The sequence below is a fragment of the Felis catus genome, chromosome A2 (assembly GCF_018350175.1).
Source record: "Felis catus isolate Fca126 chromosome A2, F.catus_Fca126_mat1.0, whole genome shotgun sequence".
Lineage (NCBI taxonomy): Eukaryota > Metazoa > Chordata > Mammalia > Carnivora > Felidae > Felis > Felis catus.
This window is the reverse complement of record NC_058369.1, coordinates 25,246,735-25,268,164: the sequence shown is the minus strand read 5'-3', so window position 1 is coordinate 25,268,164 and position 21,430 is coordinate 25,246,735. Positions and strand designations below refer to the sequence as shown.

General features: G+C 44.8%; 1 protein-coding gene across 2 annotated transcripts in view; it reads left to right on the top strand.

Moving 5' to 3' along the window:
- Positions 1-21,430, top strand: part of IL17RD (interleukin 17 receptor D) — a 71,992-nt gene that overhangs the window by 27,146 nt on the left and 23,416 nt on the right. For both annotated transcript variants that reach the window (XM_019823191.2, XM_019823182.3), the window contains exons 2-3: positions 14,634-14,691; positions 19,069-19,194. In XM_019823191.2, the coding sequence (XP_019678750.1) occupies positions 14,634-14,691; positions 19,069-19,194 (184 nt within the window). The remainder of the gene's footprint in view (positions 1-14,633; positions 14,692-19,068; positions 19,195-21,430) is intronic.

Here is a 21,430-nt window from a genome sequence, read left to right as displayed (position 1 = left end):
AGCCCATTGCCACCTTGGCTTGGATCAGGGACCCTTCCCCGAACTCCTGCCTGCCAAATCAGGCTTGTGCTCACCTCTGTAAGGACCACGGTGTTCAGGTCTCGCCTGATTGCAAGATGTGCCACATGCCAAAATGAGCTCCTTTGTGCCTCCCAGCCCCTCTGGTGCGCATTCTTTCAGGCTGATTGGGGTGTTTCAGACAGAAGCATTACTGTGTTTGTCGCTTACTCCACGGCTTCTAGAGCAATTTGTTCTGGCTGATGAGGAAGGTTGCACGTTTACCTTGAGGTGTAATGGCCATTTACTGAATGCTTACCATGGGGGTGGTGTAGTTGGTTACATGTGCCTTTGTATATACATTTGCTTGAAATGGTCTCTTCACTACCTACCTCAAAGCTCCCAGTGCCCTAGGATCCAGTTAGGGACCTGTCTACCTTGTGAAGACACTTCTCTGGGGGAGCCGCCTTCTTTTTTTTTTTTTTTTTAATTTTTTTTAAATTTTTTTTAAAATTTTTTTTTTCAATTTTTTTTTCAACGTTTATTTATTTTTGGGACAGAGAGAGACAGAGCGTGAACGGGGGAGGGGCAGAGAGAGAGGGAGACACAGAATCGGAAACAGGCTCCAGGCTCCGAGCCATCAGCCCAGAGCCCGCCGCGGGGCTCGAACTCACGGACCGAGAGATCGTGACCTGGCTGAAGTCGGACGCTTAACCGACTGCGCCACCCAGGCGCCCCTGGGGGAGCCTTCTTCTGTTCAACTCCCCCCTTCTCTGAAATTCCCTTACACTTGGAGCTCAATTGCATAATAACTAAGTGCATTCATTCTATAAGGTATAACATTATTATCTCTAATTTCATGCCTTTTAGCTTTGTTTCCAAAAATGAACTATAAACTTTTGGAGGAAAGTTATTCTCAAGCACGCAAAATGGCCTTGCCAGTGTAAAGTACATTTCTAACCTTTAAAATATCAGTTAATAAATTCTGGGACATTATCTGAGGTTATTCGTGAATAAATGAGAAGAGAGAACCTTGGGGTACAGTTAAATACTGCTTTTTAGATCAGGCAAAGTTTTCTAGGCAGAGATCATTCTTCTTCGATAACCAGGCTAACGCATGTGTTGTGATTTTAATCACAAATGGCACTTACAGTTTTTTTTTAAGTTTATGTGTTTATTTTGAGAGAGAGAGACTGAGACAGCATGACTGGGGGAGGGGCACAGAGTGGGATAGAATCCCAAGTAGCCTCCACTCTGTCAGTGCAGAGCCCAATGTGGGGCTTGAACTCACGAACGGTGACATGACATGAGCCGAAATCAAGAGTCGATCGCTTAACCGAGAATTTAGTTTTAACAAGCAAATTACTTCCTCTCCACCACTCGGTCTGTAGAATCTCCCCACCCTGGCGCTCTTCCAGCTGCCTTACTCTGAAGAGTGGTGCTCCTAGATTTTTATTTACTGTGTGGGCTAGAGGATGTTGTCAGCCCTCTTCTTGGGTTTGTCAGAGTTTCCCTTTTCATTTTACCCAATTCTGTTATTTACATGAGACTAGTCAACGAATCATAAAATCCCCTAATGTTGTGTAATTTTTGAAAACTTTCAGGATGAGTATTAGTAATTGGGTTACCCAACAGAACAGCATTCAGGATACCCACATCAGCAGGTCGCCTACATGTGTTGGGCACTTCACCGGGAAACCTTCTTGATATGTGTGTCCTGTTGCCTTTTCCATGTACACAACCAGCTGTGGAACAGGTGAAAGGGCCTGTCTTACTGCTTTTGAATAGTGGTGTTTTCTCTTTGTGAAAAATGGATGGATAATGAAAGCTGGCAGGACCTTAAGAAACCATTTGGCCCAGTGGTCCTAATTCTTACCTCATTAGGATCTTTTGTTGTTTTTCTCATTCGTCCCACATGCTTCTCCCAAAAGGAACTGTATTCATTATTTGCTAATGGAGATTTATCAGAACAAGTGTTCTGTATGTTAGGATCTAACTTAGGTCAAGCCATACTCCATGTGATGCATGAAATAGAGACAGTCCGGAAGAGTCTTCAAAATGCTGGGGCAGGGAGGATGTTTGGGAGGGTTTTCTTTTTGTTTTTAAGGTAGGTATAATTGAGATAGTGTGTAATTTTGAGGTATATGATAAGTTGATTTGGTTACCTTACATGTATCAATAGGATTACCACCGAAGCCTTAGCCAACACCGCTACCAAGTCACATAATTATCATTTCTTTTTTGTGGTGAGAATGTTTAAGATCTGGTCCCTTAGCAATCTGGAACTATAAAGTACAGTTTTGTTGAGGTTGACTAGGGAGGATTTTCATATTCTCAGTACTTAAATTCCTTTTGCTTTGAATTTGTTATATTTACAAAAAATAAGAAAGCCCTCATCAAAAGAAAAGCTACACTTTTCCTAGAAACTTGAAAACCCAGTCCTCAGGTGCTCTATTTGAGAACCAGAGAATATCGCACCCCTCACGGGCAGATGGGGAAGTGGCAGGTGCAACATGGTACCCGTCCCACCTTCCTGCCCGCCTCGTCCTGGACAGCTGTGCCTGTCTGGGGCTTTTCCTTCTCAGCCCTCCTGTGAATTCACTGGCTCTGTGTCCACAAAACAGTGCTACTTACCTGAAGGATGGCCTTGTATTGACTCAGCTCCTCATTCTTAGATTGCAATCATTTTAGCCAGGAACTTTGACCTCCCTTTTTAATTTTAGTTTTTAAATACTTAGTCACTGCTTTAATGTTTTTTCTGGGAAGTCTCTGTTTCACCTCATGACAAAATATAACAAGCTTCTAATTTACTTCCCCCATATTGCTTTGATTTTGTAAACATCTCTCATGGGAAACCTAATGAAGGGGACAAGGTGCATTGATTTCTTCCTATTGCCTGGCCAAGAAAGTGGTGTGTGCCATTTTGCTGGTCTCAGCCCCATCAGAGAGGAGCTGGAGCCTAGTACCAGGGCCACTTTCTCAGGGAGGAAGTGTGTGGTTCCACTGCCTCATCTGTCTCACGTGAATCTGATTTCCCCCTCTCTATCAATCCATGCCAGGAGTCCTTGGAGAGGTAGTTTGGGGAGGCCTTCATTCCTGGGAAGTCTGTACTGCCTCCTCCACCCATGGGAAGGTTTATCTAAGTCTGAAATCAACCAAGACAGTGATTCTCCATTTTTACATCATTCTTGCCCTCCTTCTCAGAATGACATTTTAACTGTTCAAGGAATTTAAAACAAAGCTGAATATTTCTTGGCGAACACAATTATTTCCTGGCCTAAATCACACAGTGATTTAACTGGTATGTCACTGTGTACGTGTGTGCTTTAATGGGAATTGCATGTGGTATCATTGGGAAATTAGGAGAGTCTTGTAGATTTATTGCTTATAGTTTAAGGGCAGACTGCTGGCTTCCATCCAAAAAGTGGGGAGACGTAAGGTTGCAAAGATCATTAATGTCTGAGTATATTCTTCCGATTGCCTACTATTTTGAAATTAGCTTGGCAGAAGGTAAAAATCAGAACCAATGATGAAATACTTTACCCTTTGAAACCTGTAAAGTTCATCAAAATAAACTTGTGGGGGACTTGGTATCATAGATGTGCTGGTGTCCTTTCTCTGCTGTCTACCAACATCTTTTTGAAGCTTTGAAGGTGTTTTGGTATGTCTGGAGTAGAAGTCAAAACCATAGATTATTCTTCATTAAAAAAAAAGGGGGGGGGGAGTTTTAGATTATCCTCCAGTGTGGCTCTTGGGCGAATATTTTAAAATGCATCCAAAACCTAACCCAGTTTTGTGTGTTGACCACAGACACCACAGACTGCAAAGGCACTTGAGCAGGAGCAATCAGTTCTTCATCTTCTGGATACCATAATATGTTCCTCCACTGTTTAACTATGGTGGATGGGGGTGAGAAGTAGCCACATTGTTTATTTTTTAACTTGATTCAGTGAAACTGACTTGACTGCAGACATGACTATTGTCACTTGTCTGAAAAGTGCTAGGCACATCTCATAATGGGCTCCTTTGCATAACAGTAGAAATACTTGCCTTTTGGGGCGCCTGGGTGGCTCAGTCGGTTAAGCATCCGACTTCGGCTCAGGTCATGATCTCACAGTCCGTGAGTTGAAGCCCCGCGTCGGGCTCTGTGCTGACAGCTCAGAGCCTGGAGCCTGTTTCAGATTCTGTGTCTCCCTCTCTCTGACCCTCCCCTGTTCATGCTCTGTCTCTCCCTGTCTCAAAAATAAATAAAATGTTAAAAAAAATTAAAAAAAAAATACTTGCCTTTTATATTGCTACTTTGTAAAGTTTGTGAGTCCCAACATCCTGAACCTAGTGTTTACTTATTGAATTGTAACAAATATTGCCTATAAAGGATTATAAGTGAGGAATCAATCCAGAGTTCTATTTAAAATTGAGATTTTATTACCAACCATCTTCCTCTGCCCTTTGAATTTAGCTTTTAACCACCAAAGTTTCCCTTGGATCACTGATGGTGTCCTTCTACAGACCTGGTGTTAAGCTATTGATCTATGGTTAGGGCAGGCAGGTGGGGGCCCCTGAATGGATTGCATGGGTCCAGCCAGAAGCTTCCTGACATACTGTGTGCAGCTTGTGTGTTTGTACGTGTGCCACAGCTCTCACCAAATTCTCAAAGACATCTGTGTCCCCACGTAAGAAGCTGAGACCCTCTGTTGAGAGGGCTGGAGGAATAAACGAGAGGATTTTAGTGATGTTGGTCCTGATGGTGTTAGTATTGCTGAGAAAAGGGAAGGTGACAGTAGGGTTGTAGCTGTGTAGCAACTTACACTTCCCCCAGTTTCAGATGTGATCAGTGTTTCAAAGCCTGGGAGTATCACGCAAACCTTCGGCACATCCTTGCATCTTGAGACCATCTTGCACTTGAACCCATGAGCACACATGAATGGGACACCTGTGCCTACAGAGATGCTGGGCTGGGTGTTACACAGCCTGGGACTCATGTTGTCCGAGCACCTTCACCTTTGTTCATTTTTTCCCCAGTTAATGTCAGACAAGTGATACAGACCTGGTATCCGGCAGGCGCTGGGTAAATGGAAGTAGCATGTTTGTAGGGGACCTGCTGTAGGAAATCACATTTGTCGACCTCTTCTGCAGAAAAGGAAGCTATGCTCACTCAACCCAGAGACTTGATATTGCTCTCAAGTAACTCAGATTCCCACAAGTCGGGGAGAACCAAGGCCTCAGAGAATTGAGTGTTTGGTGGGCTGGAGGAGTGGCGGAGGTGGGGGGGGGGGTGTTGTGGGGGAGGAGAAGCTTGTTCACATGCTTGTTAACATTTGAGGGTCTTTGACAAAGGAAGTCTAATGCCCTGCCCCGGTCAGCCGGCGATTGCCCCCCGGGAGGCCCTGTTGTGCACAGGAAGTCAGACACTAATGATGTTAGTGAGGGGACAAAGGCGCCCAGCCCGGGAAGGGCCTAATTGCTGTGTCCGGCTCCCAGGCGGCCGGCCTCAAGCTGGAGGGGGCTGGGCAGGATGCGCTAAGTGTTAACACCTGGAGCAGAGCGGCTGACTTCCTGGTGCTTTTTTTTTTTTTCTCCTTCTGTGTGGCTGGGTATGCACACATACAGACACACACATTCACGAACTTTGGCTGCATCTTAGGGGGACATTTTGGGATGTGATATCTAAGAGACTAGATGGAAATGGTTCAATCTGGAGGTCACACTGAGCTGGGGCAGGGCTGAGAACAAGTTCCCCCTGAGCCCCCTCTATCTGCCCATGGGACTTGGTGATTGCTGCTTCACCTCTGGGCTGGCTGATTCCCTCCCTTCCCCCCAGGAAATCTGGGAAAGGCCAGACCTTGCGGAGAAGCAGATACGTATTAGAGGAGTCACTGTTGCTTTGGCTTGAGACATTCTAGTTAGAACTGATGGGAGAATGCTCCCAGGGGAAAGAGAGATGAGGGTCTTGACTATTGTTTTAAGCCAGCTGGGGTCCTAGGGAGGTAGGATGAATGGCAGGTTGAGGAGTGGTCGTGGGCACCTGCCAGCACCCAATGAGGGTTGCTTTCCTGTATGTATGAATCCATACCTGGGGGGGGTTGGTTGGACAGGCTGCCTCCCAGAGAGGTGGAGAAGCCCAGACGTACCTCGTAAGGTATTTCTAAGTGGGGGCTCCAGATTCTTTGTGTCTATATATGGCTTTCGACCTGGGTTCTGTGAAGCCCTCGGTGGCCTCTGGGAGTTTTGGGAATGCCCTCAAATTGTGTAAGAATGTTTTGGGGGGAAGTTGGGTAAAGAATGTTTCTCACAGGATTCTCCTATGGGTTCTAGAAACCTTTTTGCTTTAACAACAATTAAAAATGAAGACCCCCTACCTTGGCCAGTAGCCCTGCTGGGAAGGCATTAGTGGCTCACTTCTTGTGATGGCAAGTGACAGAGCCGGAGCCTGGGGTCCCTCCCGTAGACCAGCAATGGGAGGCAGCTGTGCACATAGGTGGACTCACTTGGATTTTTGCAGCCAGAGAACAAGAGAGCTTAAAAGGGGTGCTTGAAGCCTGTCTCCCTCCTGGAGGAAGGGGGAAAAGCCACAAATAACTTTTGAAAAAGGGTCTAATGTTGACTTGCTGCTTCCCACTGTTATTTTAAGGAGGTTTTTCTCTCTGAGACCACCATGTGGACAGAAATAATAGGCTGACAGAAGGTCCCTTGCTTTCTAGTGTAGCCTGTGATGTTCGATTTGCACTAAAACCTAAAAGGGCGGTCTTCCATAATTTCCAAATATGTGAAATCCACCTTGAAGGAAGCACATGTGTGGGACACACTGGGGACCTGCCTGACTGGAGGAGGCTTGGTCCCCATGGCAACGTCACAATCCCCTATTTCTGCAGGCATTTGTGCTGTAAAAGCAGAATTCCAGATGTGATACAGTATTTGGAGACTCTGTCCCGGGGCCTCGGAAACAGTATTTGAAGCGGTACAATTCAGTGCACGCTCTCTGTGTGGTCCTAAGGCTTTTTATTAGTAGTTTTGTTTTGATCCGAACATTTCCTCTGAGCTTAGGCATAACAGGCATGTGTATAGCTTGAAGTTTTCCTCTATTGTCTAATCACTGTTTTGCCCTTGCAGGGAGATACTTTCTTGAGCTTCTGGAGTGAAGTCTTTGTAACTACCTTTAACAGCTAAGTGAGAGCAAGCCGGTAGCTGGTTTGCTGGGTGGGTGTTTGGGTGGCTGGTTGCTTGCTTCCTCTTCGTACCCAGTGTTTACAGAACACCAGTTAATCTGTGTCTGCGAAGTTGTCTGTGTGTGCGTTTTAAACTGCAGATGGGCTGATAGTTACCTTACAGATGCCAGTTCTTTAACATGCCGTTCTCATTTGAGTGGATGGGAGTGCTGTGTGCAGCCAAGGGAGAGGGTCTGGCTCGCTATCCGGAGGCATGTTTTATAGCTTGCTTTTAACGTTTTGAGAACTGGAGAAATGGAACAATCCTGTCTATTTGTGAGTATCAGCCACGGGAGAACACACAGCCCAGATCCTTAACAGACTAATTGGAAAAAAGTATTTGGGCTTTTGCTTTGTGAAAACCAAGGAGACTGGAGAGCTTTGTTTTGTTTTGTTTCTAAACACAGGAGAAAAGTCAGAGTGTGTGTGTGTGTGTGTGTGTGTGTGTGTGTGTGTGTTGATATCTCTGGGCATTAACTGCATGTGTATATTCCAGTGGCAAAGCAATAAGAAAATCAAAATCTGGAGCAGGGAAAGACATTTAAAAACATACTAAATTCCATTTAGGTAATGGCCAGTTAGAAAAGTTGCTATTGCAATAAATAAATATATCAAGTCAATACATCGTATGCCTTAAACTTATATATTGTATGTCAATTCTATTTCAATTAAAAAAAAAAGTTACTATCTGAGAGACAACTCCTATAAATGCCTTAACACATCTTTATCTTTAGTAATGGATTTCCTTGGGTGTGAGGTGAGGGTGGGGGTGTGGAGGAGGGATAAAATTGTGAAAGGCAGCTTAGTTGGAAACCAGAGCTCTCAGTTTGATAAGCAAAACACATTGTAACTTGGCATAGGTTGGCTCCATGTTCGAGCTCAGAAACAATTGTCCCTTCAGCTTTCCTTTGGGGAGCGTGAAATTAGGAACATGTGTGTGCTGATTAGCAACATGTCAGAGATGAATCATGATTACGGCTTTGGTCTGGTACACAGGCGATGCTTTGGAGTAGTGATTTCCTACCTCCTCGAGCAAATCTCTCTAATTAGCTTAAGATCTCTGGGTCTTTTTGGGCCGACGTGGTAATTGCTGGTGGGAACACACCGGCACTCCCCCAGAGCTTGTGTGTTCCCCACTAGACATCCAAAGCCCTACCTCCCCAAATCAGACAGCTGGCACCCTTCATTTCTGAAGTTGGTTGCATCTAGTTGGAAAGTGGGAGAGAACAGCTCTCGGGAATGTGGAGAAGAATATCTTGAATAGATCCAGACCCAGGCTGGCTTTGTGATTTATTTTCCTTGTGTTTTGGGTTTGCCGGCATTCTCCTCAGCTTACATCACCTGGGGCTTCTCTCCTTTTTTCTGACTTTTCTCCCCCCCCCCCCCCCCCGCCGGCCTTTTTTTAGTTAAAGGTTTGAACTGAAGTTAAGTGGGATCTGAATTCATCTATGAAACCATCTGAACCGAACTTGTGCAGAGTAAATTGACCCCATGTTCTGCCTCTTGTTACCACGTCCACTGGTCACAGGCAAAAATGTCAGTCCTGTAGTGCATTTGAAGCCTCACAGAATTGTCTGCTATCTTTTAAATCTCCTTGACACGCTGGAAACCCAAGGTGGAGGAAAAGGGAAAATAGAAAGTATAAGCTGGCCTTGGTTTTTTAAGTAGTTGTTCAGTTATCTTTAAAAAAAAAAAAAAAAAAACAACAACCCATTCTCTCAGTTCCTTATGATGGATGCTCTTATTTAAATGTTCATCCAAACTCGGGTCACTAAAACACTGCTAGCTTTCTGAGAGGCCCTTAACTGATTTGAAAGCAGTCTTGTTTAGGCCTTGTAGTTTGGCCATGCCTTCCACTGGAAAGGGGCTACTATAATTAGCACAGTCCTTTTCAAAATGCATCTTTCCAAAATGGCAGTTAAGCTATTTTGGAGCTGGATTGGAAATGTTGCTCTGGGAAGTTGGTGTCTTCAATGGACTTAGAATCCCCAAGGGCCCCTCAGGAAATGGGCCTTCGGATGGCCCCTCATGGCCCGCGCTAGCTGCTCTGTGTGGGATCCCTCCCTGTGGCTGTCTTTGTGTCCAGGCCTTTGCTTCTTTGCCATATGGGTGGAGCATAGTGTGGGTTTTGAATTTTATTCCTTTAGAGCACTTATGGGTTATCCTCCCCTCCCCCTTTCCTGAGTAAAAGATGTTTTCTCCATTATGTTCCCATTTGCTGCTTCCGTCCCTGCTCACCATAGAGTGTTCATAGCAGAGCCCCAGGCACCTGGGGCTGGCTTCTCCCCTAGCATTGGAACAAATTAAAAGCTGCCCCCAAGTGCAGCAAATGAGGGTGGTTAATTAAGAATGTGACACCCTAAGGCCACAGCATTGGCATTTTATAGTTTTTAAGTAACAGGCCACAAACAAGTATTCTTCATTGTAAGCTCATTAAATATCAAACCAGGTATAGTAGCTAAAAGCTTTGGATTGTTTACTGAAAAACAGCTTGCAAAACCATTCACCAGCTTTGTAAGTTGCTCACCATGTTCTCTTAGTGCGAGCCCTGATTCTAAGCCCATAACTCACCCTGTCACGCAAGGCTAGGTCCTCTTGGGTTCTGGGTCTGCATTCCCTAGTTTCATCGTGTATTCATTCATTCAGGCAGAAAACCAATATATATCAAGGGCTGGCTATGGGCCAGGGCCGGACTGTGGTGCAAGCTTGGAGAAGGATGAGGGAGTAGGGGGCCGCTCTGGTCACTTTGCCTCCAGTCTCTTCCCATCTGATCCAGCCTGAGCACTTACCAGTGATGGGGGTCACTGGGTTGCCCAGTTCCCACCAAGACCATTCCTTAGTCTGGTGGTTAGTGCCTCTGTCACCTTGCCCTGACCTTTCCACCCATCTGCCAGACCCCCCAGGTTTGGATGCTAAGACTGGTCATATCTGGAGATGCCCCTTCCTGTGAGCGTTCCCCTGTCTACCTCACGTACTCCCATGCTGCACAGCTCTTTGCTTATTAGGGCAGGAATCTTCCTAGGAATGGTAACATAACTATTTCAATGTGTCATGTGCTGTGCAGAATACTTGATAACATGTCTTCTCATACAGTCAGTCCCACACCGAACTTTTCCAAGAAGTTTTATTCAAACACTTTAATAGCTCACGAAAACGAGGCTCAGGAAAGTTTGGAAGCTTGTCTAAGGTCCTACAGCCTGAAAGGAGGAGGTTTGAACACACATCTGTACAACTCCAAAGCCCATCCTGTTAACCACTCCTCCACTCCAGATATGCCCCAGGCTAGCCCTCAAAAGCGTGCATCTAGGATGGCAGAATCTGAAGCAACAGCTTGATGGGTCAGTGTTTCATGTCTGCCTGCAGCCGGGGTGGGATAGAGGGCCATGACAAGTGATCGATCAGTCTGCCCTGGGTGTGGGAAGGGGAAAATGACAACACGCGGCACATGTGTGACACTGAGATCCATTTCATCCATATTGCAGCTAAAGTATATGTATGTGTTAGCTCTCAATTACTGCTGTAACAAACTGTCACGATTTAGTGACTTAAAACAGCACAAATTCATTATCTTATAGTTGTTGGAGTCAGAGTTCCAAGATGAGTCTTATGTGGGGTTAAAAATCAAGGTGTTGATAGGACTGGCTCCTTCTGGAGGCTCTAGGGAGAACCGTTTTCTGCCTTTTCTAGCATCTAGAGGTGCCTATGTTCCTTGGCTTATGAGCCCCTTCTATCCCCATCTTCAAAACCAGTAGTGTAGCATCTTTAAATCAATGTCTGCCTCACTGCCTTCTGCTTCTGTGGCCATATCTCCTTCTCTGATATTCCTGTATCCCAGTTACAAGGACCTGTGTGATAACATTGGGCTCATCAACATACTTTCTCCATCTCAGGTTCCTTAAACTTAATTGCATCTTCACAGTCCTTTTTGCTGTGTGCAGTAACCGCATGGGTCCTGGGGACCTGTTGTTTTGTGGGGGCTGGTATTCTGTCTACCACAAAGCATAAAGAAAACAGTAGTGCTCTGTGGGCTGGTCTGGGCACACCGTTTCTCCTGTGGTTTCTGAGGGCTCCGGAGCAGCGGGAGCATTTGGATGCGAAGTGAGGACAGCCTGATGGAGCATCTGTCTGATGGCATGTGCTCAGAAGCCATGCCCTGGATGACTGCCAAGAGTGACAGATCTCCCAGTGCACACAGGAACTGGTACTTCTGATGGAGTTGAGCTCTGTGCTCTATTGCCTCTGAACTCAAGGATGAGGCTTAGTCACAGGGTCTTTTGGTCTCTGATTTTTGTGTGGAATTAGAATAACCGTTTTGCATGTGCATTAACAGAAGTGCCAGGCCAGTCAGGTTGTGAGGGTGGGTTACTGTACTCTCATCGGGTGAATATGCAGGCACATCTGTGTGTCAGGAACACCGTGTGATGGAGCTAGATGGACTAAGGCAGAAGCCCATGGGAGGAGCAGGTCTTGGCTGGTACGAAGGGCATTCTGGGATACAGAAGTGCTCCTGAACTTGTGCTGAGCAGTAATGCAGTGCCTGGAGGAGTTTGGCAGGTGGGGAGGGGAGCGGCTGAGAAGACAGGCAGGAGCCACATTGGGAATGTTGTAGGAGGGACAGGGAGCTAGTGGTGGGCTTGGAGCAGAGGAATGAGGGCAGAATTGCACATTAGGAGATCACTTTGGTGGCCAAAGCCCCTGAGATTAGGACCCAGTTCTGGTCGATGACCAAAAGTGCCCAGCCCTGCAGGGGTGGGGTCAAGGTGAAATGCCCTGTGGGTAGTGAATCGATGCTGTATGCAAGCCTCACTGTCCTTTGAGGCCACGCTCACTGGGCCCTCTTCTGAACAGCTCTGCATACAGCACAGACCTTATTTGGAAGGATTTAGGTTCTTGTCTGCAAGATATAACACATCTCACGATATTGGGCTTCTTTCCACAATGCAAGCTCATCGCAAGTGCCCAGTACATACCTGTTAAAAACATGCTGCAGCAGGAGCCCCTGGCCAGTTCAGTCAGTAGAGCATGTGACTCTTGATCTCAGGGTTGTAAGTAGGAGCCCCACCTTGGAGGTAGAGATTACTTTAAAATAAAATCTTTAAAAAAAGAAAAAAAAACGTGCTGCAATGGAAATATGAGGAGAACAAGAACAAAGTGAAAAGCTGCTAGTCCTACAAGTAAGGTGACTAGTCACTGGTCACTAGAGTCCTACAGACCTCAAAGCATGCTATTAAGTGAAATGCATTCGCTTTTTGGAAAGTGCTTCCTCTACATGGCTTCACGTGGTCCTCCTCAAACTCCTGTCCCAGGGGAGAGTCATGCAAATTATCTTTTTAGGAAAATAGTTGAGGACACTCCAACCCGGTGGAGTGAAGAGGTTTGCCCTTGGTCACCAGCAGGAGGATGGAAGGATTAAGATACCTACCTTGGCCTGTAGATGTTTGCCTTCCGTGATGCTCCCTTTTCCTCTCCCTTGTAGTCCGGTTACCCTTCCTTCTTTCAAGCTTCTGGTGTGTGCTGTCCTCACCCTTGAATCATCCTTTGTGAGGTGCTACCTCATGGCATGGTAGCAAAGGTGCTACCTTATGGCATTTCATAAGCTGTATGTTTATTTATGGCCGGCTCTTCACCTAGTTGCACCCTCCTTGTATGCCACGCTGAGGGTTCCTGGAGAGTCAAGGTGTGGTTTGAAATTTGTCTATATACCTTGCATGTGATCCACATACCCAACTAGTCTCCTTTGAAGGAATGAACTACTGTGCTCCTGAGGACAGGACCAGTGGCTGTTTTCCTCACCACTATACCTAGCATGATGTCTAGCTCATAATAGTAATTAATGGTAAGTGATTTTATATCTCGGGGGTTTTTAAGGGAGAAAGGTGTGGTTTGGGGCATTTCCTAAGGGTTTTGGAGAGAGTGCATTTTCTCCTGCCTGGTTGTGTCTGTCTGGGCTTGACCATCTGGAAGTTGGGCAGACTCTTGTGGCACATTAGAGGCCTTGTCCCTAAGGATTTACGGAGGCATTTAGGATTTTAATAAGAAAACAACCCTTTCCAAAGTGTTTTAGCTCAGGGGAGGAATTCTGGAATCTTGTGTATGTGGGAAAAGGAGGATGGAAACAGGAAAGCTGGAGGAGGAAGGTGAATCAGGAAGAAAGGGAGCCTCTGTAGATCATGGGCTAGTGTACCATGTTGATTTAGATTTTGTTACTGCTTATTTCTCACTTGAATTAGAAGTGTGTGTGTGTGTGTGTGTGTGTGTGTGTGTGTGTGTCCCTTTCTGCACAGCTGTGCTTTCCTAAGGTCCATGTTTATCTGAGCTCAAGGATACGGTTTCAGTGGGCATGCCTGGCTTCAGGATAAAAAGCGTGAACATGTCTACAGCATATGGATATGATGGGGTTGTGGCCTGAGACCCTGGGCTCCATCAGAAGTATTCTGCACATCGTGTCTCAGTGTGACAATTGCCCATTAAATACCGGCATGCCAGCATATGGTTTTCCCCAACATCCCCTTTGTTAAGTGGAAACTTTAGCTGTGTGGTTAGAATATTTTCCCATCATTTAGCATTTCAGAATTAACTGTTTTTGGAGACTTCTGCAATTAATGCTGAATGGCACATTTGCAGATTATTACAGAAACAGTTAAACCAGAGTCGGCAGGTCTGTAGCTGCTCTTTCCCATGATGGATAAGTGGTGGGTTAGGAAAAGGCTGGGCAACGGGAGGAATCCGGTGCTCCCTCTGTGGATGCTGTAATTAAAGTGGGGAGTCTGGCGGAGTTGTTATCCCTGCTATTAAGAGTGCAGATGGCTAACGGCCACATCACCAAGAGTTAGAGTTAGCCCTTTTAAAGTCTTTTTTCTTTTTCTTTTATGACCCACCCTATATATTCCAACCATAGGTATGGATACAGTGAAGAATTTTCTCATTAAAAGTAATGGCTTATTCCCACACTCATTCCCAGTCTTGGAATGAGAAACCTGTTTCCTTAGACTTGAGGAATTGCCTATCTGTCGTGGCTTAATAGAGCTTTTGGATGAGAGTGTCTGGTAGGCGAATTTTATAACCAATCAGTGCTCAAAGCAGATCCAACTGGAAGGGCTCCAGCTGGCAGCTCATGATCTCTCTCCCAATTTTACTGTTAATGAATTATTATTTAACCCCCAAACATGGAACAGCATGCTCCTCTTGTCTTAGGGAAGTACGTTCTCATGATGCTGTCGGCCTGGCAGTAGGAATCTCCTGCGCTGGAGGGAGGTTGGCGGTCAGTGGGGGAGAAGAGGCACAGAGTGGGCGGGAAGAGTGGTAGATACTGCTCAGCGACTGGCATGACCCTGGGTCTTTGTTATCTTGTGTACATTTTGACTCCAAGGGATCTGTGCTGGAAAAGCAAATTGGCTTTTCTCCTCATCATGTTCTCTTGTTTTCCCACAGGGAGTGGGGCCGGCCAGCAGAAACAGTGGGCTGCACAACATCACCTTCAGATATGACAGTAAGTAACTGGCTTCACTGCCGAAGAATGGGGCCCGTTCAGCGATCTAAAGCTCACACAGTCATGCTCAATCAAGGACACTTGAGGTCCTAGGGTTGAGGAATTTTCTGAACCTGCTCAGGTTTATCAATAGAGCTAAAGCAGCTGGCTGAGTCTCCATTAAGTCACTCAAGTATTTGGGAGCCTGGATAGGTCAAGTGCCCTCCATAGTATTGGGAGAAATTTTGGATGGAGGAAGACCTCCCCTGATTTCTTCAGGACATAGTCATGTCCTTAAGAACTAAGGCAGATGCCTGTAGGGCCCAGCATGGGACAAAGCTACTCAAGTGCAAGATGCTAGGGAGTAGCAGGTCTGAAGGGGGCACTGGCTTCTCTCCATTCCAGCTCATGGTGGCCTTGAAATTCCCTGAGTGTGGCCAGATGTGATTTCGAAGAAGAGTAAGAAATTTGCATTTTTTGTCTAACCATTTTTTAATACTGTCATCTATTTAAAATTTTTCACACACATAGAGTGGGCCAAGTGAACGTTGCCCCAGATTTGCCCAAGGGTCTCCAGTTGGCCATCTCTGACTTTGCCTGGATTCCAGCTCTGGTTCCCTACCTGTCAGCTGTGAGCTGTGGCAGGTGATTTGACTTCAAGCCTCAGCTTTCACATCATATAAAATAAAGATTAGGTTCTTCCTTGGCATCATTTTGAGGGTTAAATGAGGTAATGCTTTTAACTGCTTAACTCAGTGGCTGGCCTACGATGTGCACTCAGTAATTGATATCTGTTAATATGAGAAGTCATTCCAACCAGAATTGGAATACAGCATCTTTTTGGCCCTTTCTCTCAAGGAAGTGTGACTTAATCTGTCTGAATTGTTTCCTAAGGGCAAGGTGGGGTGCTTTTTCTGATTAAGCACATAGAATCTCCCCTCAGCAAATGCTTGCATGCCTGAGAAGGTAATTATATGGAATTGTGAGCATTTTAGCCTTATGAGCCATAATTTATATGTAAAAACGTTAACAAGAGGGAGCTTGACTCCTATTTAAGTGACTCCTGACATTTGATTCATCTCTTGGAGAGGGTTGTGAATCCATGTAAATAATGGGTGTAGGTCACAGTGAGGCCTTTGAAATGATCACTGCTAGAGCAAGATTTTTGAGGTCATGTATACAATCTAACAATTTTAAGATACAAATATGTGTGTCAAATTTATGCCCGCAGTTGCTGACGTGAGTATTTTAAGTTAACCAATGAGGACTTACATTTGAAACAGACATTTCAAGTTAGTGGTGGGTGCCTGTTCTGGGTAAATGCTGTAATGCTAATGAAAGATTTGCAAGTCCAGGACACTTAATTCAGCTAAGTAAAGACATGTGTAAGAGATCTCTCTTTGAGCTACAAAGTTAATTTCTAATATATGCTCTTGGTCCTGGCAGATCTTGTATTACATTCAAGAGTTCAAAATTTTCCGGTCAGCTGCAAACAAGTATTTGCAGCTCTAATTTAATACGGGGTTTTGTGAAAGAGGATCTGTACCTGTAAAACTTAAAAGTATCTATTGTTTTCTTCATGGGACTAAACATTTGGCCCACGTGCCTGATGCCTGTCTCTTAGTCATTTCTTTCTTTCTTACTCTCCAGCATTTAATTAGAATTTAATTCGCAACTTGAATTGACTCCTGAGACATCTGAAGCTCGGTTGCATTTTGGCAAAATGTCATTTGGGCATAGTTTTTTGGTAACCAGAATCCAAAATGTTAGAGTTGCTAATAATTGGATCCAGGTTTGTGTAAAAAATTTATTCATTGTTTTCCATTGAAAAGATATTTCTTTCTCTCTTCCACAAGGAAGTTTCTGTTCTTGCTCAGTTGACTGGCTACTCATTCTGTTTGAAAGAGCTGAGAGCCAATGATCAGGTTTTCACCAAAAGGGTTAAACTACAAAATCTTATATTTCTGCTCTTTTGCCATTTGATGTTACAAAGAAAGGTAATGTCTTGCCATTAAGTCAAAACCGAATCTCCTAGGTCTCTACGCCTCCTTTCATTTTGCATTTCTCGTTTCTTCTTTGGGCTCTGAGTGGTAATGCCTGAGTAGGTTGTAATACATTTTCTTAATTCTTTGACTTTATATTTGCATAATTATATTTAGAGAAACCTGGAGAGTGCTAATTTTGGCATTAGGAATGAACAAAGGAAAAAAAAAAACCCATGATTTGCTCTTGTTTTCGTGCATCTTTTCCTAACAGCTGTTTAAGTCAGAGGTTTCGAAAAATGAAAAATGCTTGAAATTGACAAGTCTGATGGTTTTTTGTTTTTGTTTTTGTTTTTTTAATATTGGGAAGCTTGTTTCAGCCAGGGATTTTTTCAGGCTAACCACTTCTGATTCAGAATTTACTATAGTCGTAATCTCTGTGCTGAGGCTAGAATGGCAAGAGCCATTCATGAGCCAGGCTGCTTTCTGTCCAGACCCAGGGCTGGTCAGCAGCGGAATCCTAAGCCACCCAGCTGGCCTCTTAACTGCAAAACGTTTCCTCATTTGTACAATGTGGGTGTTAAACCAGATGTTTAAAGAAACATTTTTTTCTATTCTAAAATTCTCTTCTGCACCCAGAGAACATATGTTGTATGCTTCAAGAGTCAATTTTCATTAGAAGTAGAATTTGGTTTTATTAATTATTAACATCTTTTCAAAAGAAGTAATATTGAAATGTAGAGGTGGCTGCTTTTTAAGCAGATGGAGTTTCCGGAAGGGGGTGCAGTTAGGCAAGAAAGCAGGGCACAAAGCTCTGTGAGGGATGGGAGTTACCCGAGTGGGGGGGGGTGCATTGTGGTGCATGTGTTTTGAATTTTAGTAAGAAATTTTAAAAGGACTTATGTTATATGCACATTAAAAGGCTTGGAAGCATGTCCTTTAGAAGTTGATAGTAGTTATCTCCGTGGTGGGAGGGTATGGATGACTTCTATAGTTTTCTTACGTTCTTTTATAATTTTCAAGTATTGAGGGAAGGTTTTTAGTCATAAAAATGGGAAATGTATGCTACGGTGCACAGCAGGGGCACTGGGAGTGCAGCAGACTCACTGAGCCTAGAAAATAACCCCTTTCTGCTTCACCTCAAAGAAAAACACCCCGACTTTGGAGGGGTAATGAGTAGTTTTGGACATTAGATGGAACTGAGGACCTTTTGCAGCAGATACCAAAGAGAGTTTTCAAGTTTAACCATTGAGAAAGAAATGGAGATGAAGCAGCATAAAAATTGTGAGTTGGGGTACCTGGGAGTTGTTAAGTTTCTGACTCTTGGTTTGGGCTCAGGTCATGATCTCACAGTTTGTGAGTTCGAACCATGCATTGGGCTTTGTGCTGATGGTGTGGAGCCTGCTTGGGAATCTCTCTCTTCCTCTGTCTCTGCCCCTCCCCTGCTCACTCGCTCGCGCCCGCTCTCTCTCAACGTAAATAAATAAAAACCTTAAAAAAATTGCCGAGGAGGGCCGATGGGTCTCCCCTGCGTCAGTGGCCAGAACAGCCCACGGCCATTGTCTGGAGTCCCATGCTGAGTCTGGCTGGAAGCTTCTGGCAGCTTTTTAGGATTCTGTAGACTTTGAAGATGTGTTTAGCAATACCAGGTGTCACAGTTGCTCACGTGGTAGTGGCCGCATTGACAGCTGGCTGCAAGTAATGTCCTCAGGCAAAATCAGAGAATCGGGTCTTCATTGGCTGAGTAATGTGGAACTCTTTGGGTTTGGTGGGCATTGTGGATGTCTTGGATTAACACATGGTGTTTTCCCTTTGCGATGCCAGTTAACACTGGAGGTGCTTCACTCATCAGGAAGTCAGTTAGTACCTTTTGCAGGTACTAATTGGATTGTTTTAACTGTCTTGCTGTGCGCCCCTCCCCCATGAGTCTTACCCTATTACTTCCTTTCCCTGCTCACTTTGCCTCCAGGTTTTTTCTAAAAACAAGCCCCAGTATTTAGCCATTGGTTTTGCTTCAGATCACTCTCTAATGCTGAAAACTGATGGAAGTAATGTAAATAATTCTTGATTTAGGTAAGATGTCTTAACAGTAAAAAAAAAAGTTAATGCCAGATACATAGTCCAACTCCAGACTGTATATGATCCTCCCCTAATGCTGTCCTAGAAGTTAACTTGTGGGGAGGGGGGTGGTGGGGTGGTGGTGGTGCTATAAATAAATTCCACGACTGCATCTTACAGTTTCCCAAATAGTCACACTTTACTGTCATATTTAGGCTTTTGAGGCACACATCTTTAAACAGAATGGCTTTGGCTGCCTCCGGATGGCTCTGTGTAATTTGAGAAGATGAACCTGGGAATAAAAAATTGTAAAATTTAAAGTTTTAATCTAACTGTTTTTGTTCTCGCAACTGTCTAGACTGCACCACTTACTTGAATCCAGTGGGGAAGCACGTGATTGCTGATGCCCAGAACATCACCATCAGTCAGTATGCTTGCCATGAGCAAGTGGCAGTCACCATTCTTTGGTCCCCAGGGGCCCTTGGTAAGTGGTCAAAATGGAGCCCAGCATGTGGCCTGTGTGGGTGGTGACCAGTGCAAGGGTCCCAGTGTGGCAACCTGCAGGGGCCAGGCAGGTCTTGACATACGTGTAGCTTAGGTGTGCTTGGGCACAGATATGCTTCCTGCTTCATTGCATGTACTTCCTGGGCATGTACAGAGCTTAATACTGTACCCCATGGCTCATCTTTTGTTCTCTTGGCTGTTACTGAGAGAGCTGTGGGTTTGAAGAATAATAGTGTATGGCAATAAATCGTGCTGAGGCCTTAGCCTTTGGGTCTAAGCAGTAGCCAGGGGACAGGTGACCTGTCCAAGGGCATAATGGCTTTAGCGTCCAGCATTGGCCATCTGTATGCCCACATGGATATCCGGGCACAGCACAGCACGTGTTGTGAGTTTACAGGAATATCTCAGTGCTCGTAAGAATCCATAAAATCAATAATTTAAGAAAAATGGTTTTTTTTTTGAGAGAGCAAGCAGGGGAAGGGCAAAGAGAGAGGGGACAGAGAATTTAAGATGGGCTCCATGCTGACAGCAGCAAGCCTGATGCATGGCTTGAAGTCACTAACCATGAGATCATGACCTGAGTCGAAGTCGGATGCTCAACTGACTGAGCCACCCAAGTGACTCTAAAGTCAATAGTTTTTAAATCTTGGCAACTAACTGAATTTATGTGAACTGTGTGGGCTGAAAAAAAATGCAAAATGAAGAAACAGAAAAAAAGCAAACCCACATTATCTGGTCAGATTCAGATTAGGGCAGAGTTTGCTTGTCCTCTTTAATGAGTTGATGATGTAAGAGAGGATGGGACAGCTGGGTGGGGGACATGGTCAGGGCCCATTTGTTCAGATGGGCCTGGGTGTGAACCCAGATTCTACCTGCCACCAGAGGCTGTTAAGCCTTGTTGAGCCCTGGCTTCCCCATCTGTGATGTGAAGACGACTGACGGCCTCCTGGTTTTTGTACGATTTCCACACACACACGCATGCACGCAGTATTTCTAGAAAGAGTTCTTTTATTTTTTAAGTTTTTATTAAATAACCTGGGTACCCAGCGTGGAGCTCAAACTCACGACCACTGAGATCAAGAGTCATCCAACTGTGTCAGCCAGCCATCTCTAGAAAGAGCTTTTAAAATTTAAAACAGTGGCTATTGGGACACATGGCTGGCTCAGTTGGTAGAGCATGCAACTCTTGATCTCAGTTGTGAGTTCAAGTCCCATGTTGGATGTAGAGATTACTTAAAATCTTTAGGGGCACCTGGGTGGTTCAGCTGATTGAGTGTCCGATTCTTGATTTTGGCTCAGGTCATGATCCCAGGGTGGTGGGATCCAGCCCTGCATTGGGTTCTGCACTGAGCCTGGAGCCTGCTTGAGATTCTTTCCTTCTGTCCCTCTCCTCTGCTGTGCTCCCTCCCTCCCTCTCTCAAATAAAAAAAAGCATAATAATAAAATCTTTAAGAAGAAAAAAAAAAGGCTACTGTTATCATCATCAAAACCTGGTCCTCAAACCTGTTTCTTTGACATTGCCACTGAATCTTAGAATTTAAAAAAAAGAAAAAGAAATCTGGATAAGGGAAAAGTAACGTAAAGTCTGGATTTCTTAATCTGAACAGGATAATTCTCAGAAAAACCAGACTGCAGGAGAGGTGAGTGCAGAGTGAGGGAGGAAGGATTAGATCCATGGGCCTGACTCATTTATCCGTGTAAATACTGCTGGGTCTGAACCCAGTGGGTTTTCCAAAAATAACATTATCTTAACATTTAAAGATAAAAACATTCTCTGTGGATCAACAGGAAGTGGTCATTCCATGTAAGGCTATACGGTTGAGGGGTTGGCCTGACAAATTGCAGTCTCCTTTAGAATGCAAGTAAGGGATGGAAGCTAGGTGGTTGGAAAACTAACAGGTGGAGCAGTGAGGGCAGAATGTGGTGCTTTTCCTGAATGACGATTTGTGGGTGGACAGGTTCTATCTGTTTCTATCAGGTTCTATCAAGGAAACTCCTGGGGAGCCTGGGTGATTTAGTGGGTTGAGTGTCCAACTTCGGCTCAGGACATGATCTCTTGGTTCGTGAGTTTGAGCCCCGCGTTGGGCTCAAACCGTCAGTGCGGAGCCTGCTTCAGATCTTCTGTCTCCCTCTCTCCCTGCCCCTCCACCACTTGTGTTCTCTCTTAAAAATAAATATACATTAAAAAAAAAAAGACTCCTTGGGTGACAGAAAAG